Source organism: Podarcis raffonei, chromosome 2 (genome assembly GCF_027172205.1).
Source record: "Podarcis raffonei isolate rPodRaf1 chromosome 2, rPodRaf1.pri, whole genome shotgun sequence".
Taxonomy (NCBI): Eukaryota; Metazoa; Chordata; class Lepidosauria; order Squamata; family Lacertidae; genus Podarcis; species Podarcis raffonei.
Genome location: NC_070603.1, coordinates 102,508,603 through 102,522,705, shown reverse-complemented (window position 1 = coordinate 102,522,705; position 14,103 = coordinate 102,508,603). Strand labels below are relative to the sequence as shown.

The window sequence follows — 14,103 nt, the reverse complement described above, 5'->3', positions numbered from 1 at the left end:
ATGGTGCCTCTGAGAGGCACCTCTCTTTGGGGCAGGGCGGGGGGCAGATCAGAGACCAGGGATGGCAGCAGTAGCTGCCCGGAGGACTCCCAAGGAGAGAGGAAAGGAGAGGAGGCTGAGGGTGTTCAAAAAGGGGTGAGGGGCTGCCGGCTCTGCAGACAAGGGGTGACATAACTGGGCTCCTGAGCCCCTCAGGGGTGCCACAGAAAGAATGGAGTTGGTTAAGGGAACCGTGGACTCAAAAAGGTTAAAAACCTCTGCACTATAACACGACAGAGTGCACAACACCATCGGAATGGCAATGCCCATCAACTTTGGAGGGGACCTCAAATATTTTATTGGGGGAACCTTGGCCCCTAGGAGTTGGCTCCTATGATGTGTGTAAGAGAGCCAGTGTGGTGTAGTGGTTAAGAGCAGTAGATTCGTAATCTGGGGAACCGGGTTCGCGTCTCCGCTCCTCCACATGCAGCTGCTGGGTGACCTTGGGCTACTCACACTTCTTTGAAGTCTCTCAGCCTCACTCACCTCACAGAGTGTTTGTTGTGGGGGAGGAAGGAAAAGGAGATTGTTAGCCGCTTTGAGACTCCTTTGGGTAGTGATAAAGTGGGATATCAAATCCAAACTCTTCTCTTCTACACACAAACACAGCTTTGACAAGAGATGCAATGAAAAATGCATTGTGTGTGCATTGATTCTGCCACTGGCATGGAATGAGGGAGGATTTTAAGCCTGTTGGTGCTCAATAAATCTGCAGTGTTAAGCAAACTTACTATGGCATAAAGCTTGCTTTTGAGTAAACATGCCTAGAATCACACAGCACATCTGTCACAGAAGTGATATAATGAAAAGTATTGCATACGGTCCCTATATCCTTAAGCATATTGTTCCAAAGACTTAATGCACAAATCTGCTTTTGTCAGTAAATTCTTCTTTCTTCCTACTCCATATGTCTCCATTTAAAACACGCATGGCGAACCTCTTGGTGGGCTACAACTCCTATCAGTCCTGGTCATTGGCCAGGCTGGAAGGGGGACGGTTGATGGGAGCTGGAGCAAAACAGCCTCTGGAGGACCCCAGCTCCCCCACCCCACATTTAAAGCTACTGGGGTGGCGGCAGATACTTTTAATGAAAAATGTTCCTGTAAGCTGATGTCACTGACAAACTTCTGTTGCATTGTATAAGATCCCCAACCTCTTTTCTGCAAACTGCTTTTCAAAAGCCACAAAACTTTGCCACTATGTAGAGATCCAAGCGTAGATACAGACGCATTCTGCGTCAGCCGACTCTCAGTTGTCCTCTAGGAAAGTGTTAAGTGAAAAGCAGGGCACAATGTAAAGCAATTGCTACTCACTTTCTCTACAGGATCAGTTGCCCACTCTCAGTTGCCATGTGACAGCTGTTTCCAGCATGGCCAGAGAACACCTGCAACAGCAGAATCAGCCCCAGAACAGGCCTAATAAGCCTTGGAGCTCCCCATAGCCCAGTGGCAGAGCCACATGCCTTGCATCTAGAAAGTCCTTGCATCTGCCATTAAAAACTCTGTTAAGAAGAACTAGGGAAGACCTCTCCCAGGGAATACTGGACTGGGCAGACTGTCAGTACAAGGCAACTTGGATGCCACTTTTTAACACGAAAATTCCACTTGGCTGATAAAGGGGGCAGAGGAGGGGATCCCTAAAGCTGGTGCTTTGGAAAGTTCTGCTGGCCGGCCATTTTAATATTTCAATCAGAAAATGATATAAGCTTACCAAATCCAAGTACACAGAGCACATTGACTGTCAGCCATATAGTTTCACACCAGCTTAGGTCACATTAATGGCAGCATGTTCTGCTGCGGCAGAACTTTCCCCAAACCCAGCAGGAAAAACAAATGATTGGAAAAACTTGGCAGGAACAATTCCTCTCTCCCCCCCCCTCCATCCGTCCTCCCCCTTGCTAGGGTGTTATTTTGGGCTGTATGAGGAGCTTGGGCTTGGTTGCCTGCAAAAGGCAAATTAAGGTGAAAGCTTGGTTCATGGAGAACAAGCTGATACTGGGACTGCGGGGAAGGAGGATCGGAAAGCTGACGGAAAGAAAACATGAACGACCATTTTGTCTTATTGCAGTGCTTCCTATGTTCAAAATGTAGGCATTAGCCCAAGGTCTAGGTGTGTGGGGGGGGGACCCTGTTTCCTGATCGAGGCTGTGGTACTATACCCACTTACTTGGGAGTAAAGCCCTCTTGAACTCAAGGGGATTTGCTCCTGAGCAGGCAGGTATAGGATTGCCGTGTAAATATCCACACTGCTATTTTACTTTGATCTGTGTGGGCATCGTTTCCTGACAGCGCCTTCCTGTCGGTGTGCGCTCAGAAGTCAGCCGCCTCCGGTGCAATTTCTAGGTAAGCGTGCACAGGAGTTTTGGAGGCTTAAAGAAATTTCACGACCACTCGTGGGGTTTTATTTTCAACAGCGAGGGTTCGCCCTTCAACGCTCGTCTTCGATACCTGTGAAATTAAAGGGACGCTGGTATAGATTATCTGAAATAAGCTTGTCACCTTCCTGCCCTGAATGTAGGAAACAACTTAAGGGGAGTCATGCGAGCCCTGCGTTAGGAATAACTGAGGTGGACTCGTCGGCTGGGAGCTCTGCGCGAAACTTGCTCGCTTTTCAGCATTTAACCACTCAATTAACCAGAGGAAAGGTGAACTCCCGACGAAGCTGTCCCCAGACGATGGCGAGGTCCTGCTTAATTCTCCCTTTCATTGGCAAGCGTGGATTGAGCAGCACGCACATGGGCGGGCTGGCAGGATTTCCTTGGCTCCGCCGTAATAATATTGTGGGCAGAATTGATATTGCCACATTAGAAGGCTGGGGAGGGGAGGCTGAGCTGGAGTGTTCCTTAATCCAGGCCCTTGATTATCCATATTCCGATTTATTTTTTAAAAGGGGTTCTGGGGCCTGCTGTGGATGATTACACGATTAATGTAATGCGGTTTGAAGGGTCTGTGTGCTTTCCCTCTTAATTTGGGTCATTACTCAGAAAGCAAGCGTGAGATCGTTTCACCAGCATTGGGGGGGGGGGAGAGATTTTTACAAAACAATAATAGTAATAACAACAACAGTATAAAAAGACGCAAGGATAGTCATTCAAGAAATAACTTTAAAACATCGCAAGTGATGGAACACACACACACACACCCCACTAGAAAAGTGGCAGGTTACAGCTGAAAGAGGTGCAGCCTAAACTTCCAATGTCGACACTTTTTAGAGGAATCATCGGCATCTAATTTTGTCTTTCTCCTCCTCCCTCTAGGGATGGAAAGGAGCCATCGAGATCGGAAGCTGATCTCTCTCCCCCCCCCCCCCATCTCTTAGTTGTGGAGAGGGGGAGAGAAACCAAAAACAGAACACATACACACACAAAAACCCTCGAAGGAACTGGCGGTGTGGGTGTTGTTAGTGGCAGACGCCTGGTTGCGCGCGAGGGGGGAGAGGGAGGGCCCCCGAGTTTGCGCTTGTTTGTTACCGTCGGTCGTCTGCCTCGATATCGTGTTTTGTTTGTCTGTTCCCAGAATCCCTTCCTTCCTTTTTTCCTTTAAAACGAATAAAATTAAATTAAAAAGAACCGGGCGGTTTTTCTCTCGGCTTCCCCGAGCCCCCAGCATAACCTGCACAGGCTGCGCTTCGCAGTGGAACTAGAAGGCGCAAACAGGCGCTGCGAACTCCGGGGTCTCTCCAGACGCGCACCTTGCACAAACGCTCCTGGACTAACAAATAAACGAAAAGATGTCCTTATCTAGAATAGCTTGCTCGGTGCAATGTGGATTCCCCCACCTTTATTGTGTCTGAGAGTCCCTTACTTTTGGGGAGGGATGGAAAACCAGCAACAACAACAAAAACACACCCAAAACCGACGCAAGGCTCGTTTTAGGAAAGAAATCCCTTTCTCCTTTACCTCCTCTCTTAGCCCGAATGTGGATTTCTCGTTGTTGTCTTTTGCTTATTGAAACGGCGATCCTAAGCCCCGCTCCGTGTAGGATGTAGATCCCGTTTCAATAAGCAGACCTGGAGGAACTCCAGACTCGACTCCCAATTCTTTTTTAAAATAAATAAACACATTTTTTTAAAACGGTCCTGGGGACTAGAGTCATTCCACATGTTTGCCACACGCTAAGCAGACATTCCAAACCCCATTCGCTTGTTCTGTTCCCCTCCGCTCCAGAGCAGGCGCGGAAGTCTGGCTTGCACGTGGGAATCGAATTCACGCCACTTTCCCGGAGTAGCAACAACTCCAGAGCTGAAAAGTTGATGACCCCCAGGCCGAAACGTCCCAGCTCCGCATTGAAATGGAAGGGGGAAATTTCCCCCTTTTCAAAGGGGGTTGTCAAAGTGGTGGATTGAAACCCTTATAAGCAGTGGCCTGATTCTTCCCCAACTTCACACACACAAATAATAATAACAATAACGATAAGGATAATGATAGACCGGAATTGAGTTTATTTTTGTTTTTTGTTTTAAAAAATGTGTTTGGGGGAGCTGGAAATAAGACTCCTATTAAGCGACTTTTTATTGCCTCATAGATGATAGATTCCTTAGTTATTTTGGTGTACATTAAAATTTAAAATTTTCAGTCATATATATTTATATATTTATATATTTATACACATATATAGAATGATTGGCCAGGCCTATTTTATTTATATATATATATATTTACAGTCCTGCCAGGCCTCCGAAGAAATGTTGCCTTCAGTCCAATCAAAGATCCGCCACTATTCCCGTAATTCAATCCGCAGCAGCAACGGAATTTTAAATAAGTTTCTTCCTTTTGGCGTGTCTATATATATATATATATATATAGACACGCCAAAAGTGATTGTCTCTCTTCAGCTTGTGTTTGTGTGTGTGAGAGAGGAGGGGGGGGCAGATCCGAGGGGTTTCTCCCCCTTCCCAGGCCTTTTTTCCCTTTTGTAAAGGCCCCGAGATCTTTGGAAGTCTCTGAACGCGTCGCTTTGACCATCGTGCAAAGACGTCTCTTGCTTCGCTGAACAGGCTCGCCTCGCTTCTGCCTTATTGTTGCTTTGTGTGAGTGTGTGTGTGTGTTTTAGCTTTGCACAGTCCTAGGAAGTTCTTTCCCGCAAGGCGCGGCTGTGGCGGCGGCAGCGGCAGCGGCGGCGGCGGTGTCGTGCAGTTTCCTCACGTGCTTCTTCAAGTCAAAGTTCCTGCAGAAGCCCTTGCCGCAGGTGACGCAGGTGAAAGGCTTCTTGTCGTTGTGCGTGTGCATGTGGAAGGTCAGGTTGTAGATCTGGTGGAAAGCTTTGTTGCAGATGGTGCACTTGTACTGCTTCTCGCCGCTATGGGTCAGTTTGTGGTTTTTATAATTCCCTGTTTGGGAGAGACGGAGGAGAAGAAAAGTAGGGGATTGGGGAGGGGAGTACGTTAGTTTCAAGGGGGATCGTTCTCTGCCATCAACACGCACGCAGGCACACACACACCCACCCACCCACACACACACCAAATACACACACATTTTTTTCTCTCTCTCTCCAGATACACCCCCCCCCCCTCACTGGAGCATCAAGAGTTTCTGCGGCGGGGCTTCATTAGGAAGCGTCCTGCAAGGGGCAGTCAAGAAGTTGTCAAACTCAGTCTCCGTCAAGGCAGAGCAGCATGCAACGGACGAATTAAAAAATTAGAGGCAGGGTCAGCGTCCTGACCCGGAGCAAATGGGAGAACCTGGATTAGGAAACCCCCACCACCACCAAAAAAAAGAGGGTAAGGGGGTAGAAGGCCGGTTCTAATTTAAAGTTGGAATTTTCTAGCCTGAATCCAGGCTGCGGGGAATCGGCCCAGGCTCTTCCGAAACTTTATTTCCCCGTTTTGAGAAAATACCGCCCCCCGCACTTCAAGGGCAAAGGCCCACCAGCCCAGCCCAAGTTAAGCGCTTTTAAAGCGCCGTGGATTTCCAAAGGTAGTCCGTGAAGAGAGCTCTCCGGTTAGCAATCAACGGGAGTTTTTCTTTCGGCTGGATCGCGCCCTAAGTGGGCTGAATTCATTTTAATCGCCGTTAATAACAAGTGACGGGTTTGAGCTAGTCTTTCGTGGCAGCCCCAGGGCAAAGCCCCCTAAGGACGTTTAAGGGAGGGAGGGAAGGGGTCATCTCCTAGCAGCAGCCTCTAAATACGATAAATACGGCGGTTCCTTTTCCTTTTCTTTTCTTTTGGAACGCGAGAGAACCGCAAGATTCCACTTGGAACCTTCACAACTTTCTGTTTGGAACCTTCGCAACGTTCTGTCTGGAGCCTCGTGCTCCGCGGGGAGCAGAAATTGACCAGACGCCTTGAAACCGGCGGGTAATTCTTATATTTCGTCTATCCACCACCACACGTGTTGTTTCCAAATTGTGCTTCCAAATAAAAAGAAATATTTTCCTCCTTAATTCGAAATAACATTATACTTCGAATAATAACGAAACCAGGTTCCTCCTCTGGAAAAAAGGAGCCTTCTACCCCTGCTTTTTTATTATTTATTTTTTTAGCAATCATTAATAATTTTCATACACACACAACTTCTCCCTTACTCTCCCCCCCCCCGCCCGCCACCAGCAGAAAAGCCAGAAACAAAAGCCACGGTTTTTTATCCCAGATACCTTTTTGATGAAATCCTTTGCCGCAAAATTCACACACAAAAGGTTTGTAGCCAGCGTGGATCCTAATGTGAGTGTTTAACGTGGAACTTCTGTTGAACGCTTTCCCGCACTGGTTGCACTTGTGGGGTTTTTCCTAATAGGCCGGGGAGAGGACATTTTAAAAGAGAGAAAGAATCGCGGGTGATTGTTTTTTTAAAAAAAGAAATAAAATTTTATTTTGGTGCCGAGTGCATAAACACACAGATCTGACCCTCAGGTCTTTCCCCCTGCCCCCGTACCTGCGTGTGGATGATTTTGTGTCTGCAGAGTGTGCTGGCTTGGCGGAAGCCCTTCCCGCAGACTTTGCACACGAAGGGCCGGGCTCCCGTGTGCACCGGCATGTGGCGGGTGAGGTTATAATGGGCGTTGAACACCTACGAGGGAACACAAAACACAGGCAACTTTTGTCAGCCGGCGCGCCTCCTCCTCGCCTTGTCGCCCTTCACCCGGAGTGGCCAAAACACGGATCCAAAGGGGACGAGGAGAGAGAGTTTCGTTCTGAATATATCTCTCTACAAACACACACAAACAGTTTAAACGACCCTTGGTTAAACTATAGCTCTGCGGCTGCCTGACCGCTCAGTCTCGGCGCCACCGCGCAAACACACGTACCCAAAATCTGTAAAATGGGAACAAAACTCTCGAGCGATTCATTTTGTGCTATTTTTAAAGCGCGCCAGGTGCACCAGTGATAGGCGATGTACGGGGTACCGTAGCGACACTATGGCTCTCTTCCGCAGGTGGTTTTTACACACCGTACATCCACTATGAACCGGGAGACCCGTTTCCGTTCTCAGCTCTGCCACAGATTTACCGGACCCCCCCCTCCCCCCGTGACTTTGGTAAACTTAATCACAGTAGCCTAGTTCTCTAATGGTGATTATGAAGTGTCTGGGAGGCATGGAGCAATTGGGAAGGAGCTAACCCCTCCCTTTCAAGATTATTGAAATGCGCTGAACTTTTTAAAAGAAAAAATATTATTATTAGAGTGAGCTGAGAGAAGCGTTCTAGGAATGAGGGCTCCCTCCTGGCGCGCGCAAAGAGCCGGAGCGGGTTTTTACGGCGGGCGCAGCCCTGTCCCGGCTGCCCCCACGGTTCTAGAGCTAAGAGCGCGCCCCCTAGCGCGAGCACCCTGCTCCTGCATACCTTGCCGCACACCTCGCAGGTAAAGTTCTTGGGCTTCCCGTCGGCCGCGCCGCCCCCTCCAGCGCCTGCGACGCCGCCACCGACGCCGACGCCCGGTTTGCCGTGGTGATGTCCCTTGGCGCCGTTCCTTTCCCCGGCCAGGCCCGTGTTCTCCTTCATCACTTGGTCCAGCTGCCCGGGGAGGCGCTCCTTGTGCGGGTATTGCGCGTTGGGGAACTTCTCCGACGGGGCCAAGGAGGCCAGCTTGGCGTTATCCAACAGGAAGAGTTTCTGGTGAGCCGAGAGGGCGGCTGCGGCGGCGGCGGCGGCTGCAGCGGCGGCGGCGGCGGCGGGGCTTTGGGAATGGAGCAAGCTGGAAGTGAACAGCTGCCCGTGGAGGATCTCCGACGGGTGGTACGGCGAGGAATCCAGGTAGTTGAAGTAGTAGAGGCTAGATCCGTTGGCCGGCATGGCCAGCGCCTGGTTGATCACCTGCGGCTTGATCACGCGCGTCGTGGCGGGCAAGGAGGCCTGGCCCAGGGTGCTGCTGCTGCTGTTGTGATGGTGGTGGTGGTGATGATGGTGATGGAGGTCCCCCTTGCAGCACAAGCCGCAGCCGCCTTTGCAGAAGCCGCCGGCCGTCGAAGCTGCGCCGCCCGCCAGAGCCGAGCCGCAGTTCCTCAAGCTACTTTTCCACAGCTCGGAGTAGTTGAGCAGCGCCTTGGGCGAGGGCGCCTCGTACCCGGGCAGAGGCTGCATGGGCGCGATCACGCACGGGATGGGCGAGCAGAGGCTCAGCAGCTTCTTGCCCGGAGACTCGCTGCGACGCGCCTCGAAGGCGGCGGCGGCGGCGGCGGCGGGTTTGTGGTGCTGCTGCTGTTGTTGCGGCTGGTGCGGTTCCGAGCTCTTGGCCATGATTCTCTCTATGGAGAAGGCGAGCGTCTTGGCCGGGTTGGCCGCGCCGTTGCGGACGCAGGCGGGAGGCATGACCGTCTCCAGCGGAGCCGAGGAGGCCATCTCGGGTGGGGGAGGGAAGGAGACCCGAACTGGAGATGAGCAGCCGGATCTCGCCCATAAAATAGATCTATAGATATATATATAAAATAACAAAAATTAAATTGTTGTTGTTTTTTTTAAAAAAAAGGAGAAAAAGGGGGAAGAAGGCGCGCGTCAAATCACAGTTTCTGCCGAGTTCCTCCTGCAGCTCAGCATACCAGAAAAGCCAGGAGACAAATCAATTTAATAAGCACCTCTCTCCCCCTCTCTCTCATCTCCCCCCCACCCCATCCTAGCATCTCCTCCCCCATTTACATTCAAATGAACACAAGAACAACTGCGCGCGGGGAGACCAGATTGCTGCTCATTAAGCGAGGAGGCAAGGAAGAAAGAGAGCGAGAAAGTAACAGGCAAACTCCCCGTCCCTTGCCGAGTGGGCCTGCATTTGAGAAGAGCGGCGAGGGAGGGGAGTAGCGAGGCAGGGAGGGGAGCATAGAAAACCCCGAGCGCAGCCCCAGCCCCTGCGGATCTTTCTTTCGGGTCCCACTAGGGTGGGGTGGGGGTGAGAGAGAGGGGGGGTGGGGAGGGAGGAAGGAGATGGGCAGCCCGGCCTGGGATGAGTTACCTTTTTCCCCCCTTTGCCCGACGCCGCCGAGGAGACGCATCCAAGCACCGCGGTGCGGCCGCGCTGTCAGATTTGGATAGCCAGCATCTTCGCGAGCGTCAGATCGTTGTCTCTTACATTTAAAGCTGACATCACATGAAGTCACTTGGAGCAGAATGACATGGGATTTGGGCCACCAAGGGGGGGAGAGGAGAGAGCGAGAGGGAGAGAGAATTTCTTTTCCCAGCCAAACGTTCAGCAAAGGTCTGGACTGAAAGAGGGGGGGGGGTTTGAGGAAGGAGGAGGATGAGAAATGTATCCCCCTCTCTCCTCTAATTTAAGGCACACCCTTGGTTTTCCTTGCGCAAGAGAGAGAGAGAGAGAGAGAGAGAGAGAGAGAGAGAGAGAGAGAGAGAGAACCCTTCCAAGCGGGAAGGAGGGATAGAAGATTTGGGGAGGGGGAGTAACTTGCCAAAGGAGAGAGAGAGAGAGGAGTCGTTTTGCATGTGGCAAATTAAGAAAGGGAAGTGAGATTCGCAAGTTGGGTGCAACGCAAGCGTGCAGTTAGAAAAGCCACCCCGAGAAAGCAGAGTTGTATTTAATTTAACAAAAGTGTGCGCGCGGGGTGGGGAGTTGCGCAGGGAGAGAAAGAGAGAAGAGGAATTTTTAAAATGATGATTCAGCTCCCTCTCTCTCTCAACCCGCCGCCACCCCCCCGGCTCCAATTTAGGCAACCCGTCCACAATCAGATCCCTTGCAAAAGCGAGCCGGGAAGATCAAGTGACAATTTATGAAAGATCAGCCCACCCCCCACCCCCAGCCGCAAGAGCGCGCATCCGATGAATAGCGGGTCTATTAATGAGGTCCTGGCGGCGTTAATGCGAATTAAAACTTAGTTGAATGCTGCTGGCGCTCTGATTCCCTAGACCGGCCGCCGGGCTCCTGCCAAAAGCCGAATATCGCCATTCAGATAAACAAACAAGCAAACAAACCAATTCACAAACAAACAGAAATCGTTCACTTGTGAGATGTGATTTATTTACTTTATATATATATATATGTATATGGACAAAATCCCCTTTCTGCGAAGGTGGTTGTTTTTGTAGAAACGAAGCGGAGCGAATTCTGTTTTTCTCCACCTCCCTTGACTGGTTGTTGTTGTTAATTGGTTTATTTCCCGCCCTTCACCCTGAGATTTTAAACAAATCACGATGGCAATTTAAGTTTCTGTCATGGAGTTTGCAAGGATCAAAGGACGAAGAGAATTTGGGGCAGTGGCGGTGGTGGAGAGTCTCAAGCAACTCCGGAATCCGACCTCCAGGTGTCCGGAGCTTGCCTAATACGGAGTGTGTGTGTGTGTGTGTTCAGTGGGTGCGTGTGTGTTTGGTAAGAGAAGGAGAGATTTTGTCCATTTCCCACCTGGTTCCTGAGGGCAGCTCCGGCTGCTGCTCCGGCCGAGCTCCCAAGCGATGGAGAGCCTGCCTCGAGGCTCCTTGAATAGGGAGAGACACTATAGCGCTGCGTGGCACCTGATTTTGTGTTTCTAAAATAAAGAGAAGGATTATTTGGAGGGGAGCGAGAGAGAGGGAGGGGCAAGGATGAGAAGAGGGGTTTGCAGAGTAAGTAAAGCAAAGCATGAAAAGCATCTCTCTCTCTCTCTCTCTGTGCAGTTCTTTAAACAAAATCCACTACCCCAACTTGGGAGGAATTCCGCTTTTTGTGTGGTGCTAACAAAGGGCCCCAGAAAGAGAGAGAGAGCCAGAGCGCAGCCGCCGCCCCTCTTTGCGGCGTGGGATGGGGCTTTTTTTTGGGGGGGGTTCTGTTTTCAGACCCGCTGTTTTCACCTGCGAAGCACAACAAGCCCTTCTCAAGGAGTCCCGGAGCACAACACCCCACTGGCCGAGCTGATGATGGCGGGTGGGTGGAGGCCGCGGGGGGGAAAAGGGGGGAGGGAGGGGGAAAATGAGGGTCAGACAAGGAGTAGCAAGTTGGAGCGAGCGGGGGAAAGGCAACGCTTTTTTACACAGCGTTTTTGTCCCGCAGACCTGGCCTCCTTCTTAAGAAGCGCTTTTGCGCTCTTGCCGGAGAGATAAAAGGCAGAGCGCAATCTATCCAGAACTCCTTTCTCCCGCTCCGCTTCGCCTCTCTGTTTACACCCCCCCCCCGCACTCCAGCAGCTATATCAAAGGAAATGATGGACGCAATTATGTTAGCGAGTGGGGAAAGTACTGCTGTCGTTGGACTTGGGTCAGCCACAGGATCACTCCCCCTTTGCTCTCCCGAATTCGTGTTCCTCCCGGACACGTGGGAGCGCTCGGCCGCGTGGCCCCCTCCTTGCGCTTCCACGTTTCTAGTCCTCATGAACTACGCGCTGGGTCAAGGGGGGGAAACATGCCTGAGGCCCTTCCAAAGCTAAGCGGCTGCAAACGGATCGCACCACGCGCGCGAGACAAAAGTGTAGGCCTCTTACGTGGGAGGAAGCCGGATAGATCCACGAGACTTGCTTCCAGAGAAGCGTATTGCGATCGGAGTGCAAAATTGAGGACCTCCCCGGAAACATAGGCAGAGAAATTTATTTATTTATTTATTTACAGAAGATCAATGGACAATTGGAGCTTAGTTCCAATTGCATGTGTCCTAGATGAAGACGAAGGCCCAAGGGCGCCTTTTTATTTTATCTTATAATTTTATTTCATTTTATATTATTTTATTTTCGAAACCGCAAGGCAGCAACGCGTCTGGTCTCTAGTGTAAGCTGTTCGCTGTCTAGGTTCGTAGAAACTGGGGTGGAGGCGAGCTCGCTTTTCGCGAAAACCACCAGACCAAGCGAGCTCATCATATTAAGAAATAGTTAGCACGATCCCTGATGCGGAATTTGGGATTGCCAGAGAAGAGACCAAGGCTGAAATCTTCTGAGCCGCCCTCGACATAGTGACCTGGCAGTAAGCTCGGTTTTGAATAGCAAAAACAGGGGAAACATTTGCGGACTTCTATTGTCTCCCTGCTTATTTAACTTATATGCAGAATTCATCATGCGAAAGGCTGGGCTGGATGAATCCCTAGCTGGAATTAAGATTGCCGGAAGAAATATCAACAACTTCAGATATGCAGATGACACAACCTTGATGGCAGAAAGTGAGGAGGAATTAAAGAACCTTTTAATGAGGGTGAAAGAGGAGAGCGCAAAATATGGTCTGAAGCTCAACATCAAAAAAAACGAAGATCATGGCCACTGGTCCCATCACCTCCTGGCAAATAGAAGGGGAAGAAATGGAGGCAGTGAGAGATTTTACTTTCTTGGGCTCCATGATCACTGCAGATGGTGACAGCAGTCACGAAATTAAAAGACGCCTGCTTCTTGGGAGAAGGGCAATGACAGGCCTAGACAGCATCTTGAGAAGTAGAGACATCACCTTGCCAAAAAAGGTTCGTATAGTTAAAGCTATGGTTTTCCCAGTAGTCATGTATGGAAGTGAGAGCTGGACCATAAAGAAGGCTGATCGCCGAAGAATTGATGCTTTTGAATTATGGTGCTGGAGGAGACTCTTGAGAGTCCCATGGACTGCAAGAAGATCAAACCTCTCCATTCTGAAGGAAATCAGCCCTGAGTGCTCACTGGAAGGACAGATTGTGAAGCTGAGGCTCCAGTACTTTGGCCACCTCATGAGAAGAGAAGACTCCCTGGAAAAGACCGTGATGTTGGGAAAGATGGAGGGCACAAGGAGAAGGGGGCGACAGAGGAGGAGATGGTTGGATAGTGTTTTCGAGGTTACCAGCATGAGTTTGACCAAACTGCGGGAGGCAGTGGAGGACAGAGGTGCCTGGCGTTCTCTGGTCCATGGGGTCACGAAGAGTCGGACACGACTAAACAACAACAAACTGTGGATCGCTGTGACGACTCTCATTTTACGTACTCATAAAAAAGAGGACGTGTCCTGGAAAAAATAGTACATATGACAACCCTAATAGACACCTGTAGGATTGCAACGGGAAGTCTAATGATATTTAAGTAATAAATCTGCATAGAACTGTGCTGTACTATTCCTTTCCGCGGTCAACTTGGAGTGTGTGTGCTTGTGCGAGCGAGAAAGCGAATATGGCAGTCTCAGTACTTCTGTCTGTAGTATGGGCGTATTCACGGAAGAAGATCCCAGCTGGTTCAGGCCAGCGACCCATCTAGTCCAGCCTCTTCTTCTTCTCACAGTTGGCCAACCCATGGAAGACCTGAAAGCACCCACACAGGAGCGCTCCCCCCATAGAGAACTCCTAGAACCTGGTACTGTATTCGGAATAAGTTTCTCCCGGTGGAACTAGAACAGAGTCATAGCGGCCAGTGTCTTCGCCTGCTTTCATTTGCTCACCTAACCGCAGCCTCATCTCTGGATATTTATTTGTTCTTTGCATTTGCATGCCGCCTTTCTGCTAAGGCACCCAAGGCGGTTTGCAAGTTTATGTAAATATGTGACAAAGCGATTCACGGAAACAGTGAGGACCATCATCAACCACACTAGCGTAGTTGGCTGGTTCTCTTTCTCTCCCACCCGCCTCTTTTACTAGCCAGTGCCCAAAGGCCTGGGCTCCTGGGCGCCCCACCTGGGACCTCCGCTTTAGCCACCCGCCCCCCTGCAACGAAGTTTTGAATTCGAAAAGCCCCAGTCCCAACTTTTGGCTGCCAAAGCAGCTCCTTGGCTTCCGCCAAAGGATTTAA

At 50.5% G+C, this 14,103-nt stretch overlaps 1 protein-coding gene across 3 annotated transcripts; it reads right to left on the bottom strand.

Moving 5' to 3' along the window:
* Nucleotides 1–4,456: 4,456 nt before the first annotated feature.
* On the bottom strand, nucleotides 4,457–10,934 carry FEZF2 (FEZ family zinc finger 2). 3 transcript variants are annotated; one of them, XM_053378345.1, is made up of 5 exons: nucleotides 10,815–10,934; nucleotides 7,817–8,879; nucleotides 6,910–7,044; nucleotides 6,632–6,764; nucleotides 4,457–5,367 (listed from the first exon to the last, which is right to left on the bottom strand). In XM_053378345.1, exons 2-5 carry the CDS (start codon nucleotides 8,810–8,812, stop codon nucleotides 5,087–5,089), a joined length of 1,545 nt encoding a protein of 514 aa, XP_053234320.1. In that variant the 5' UTR covers nucleotides 8,813–8,879; nucleotides 10,815–10,934; the 3' UTR covers nucleotides 4,457–5,086. The 3 variants fall into 3 exon arrangements, with proteins under 3 accessions (XP_053234320.1, XP_053234319.1, XP_053234321.1); XM_053378344.1 differs by lacking the exon at nucleotides 10,815–10,934 and adding an exon at nucleotides 9,417–9,767; XM_053378346.1 differs by lacking the exon at nucleotides 10,815–10,934 and adding an exon at nucleotides 9,107–9,240.
* Between the last annotated feature and the right edge of the window lie 3,169 nt (nucleotides 10,935–14,103).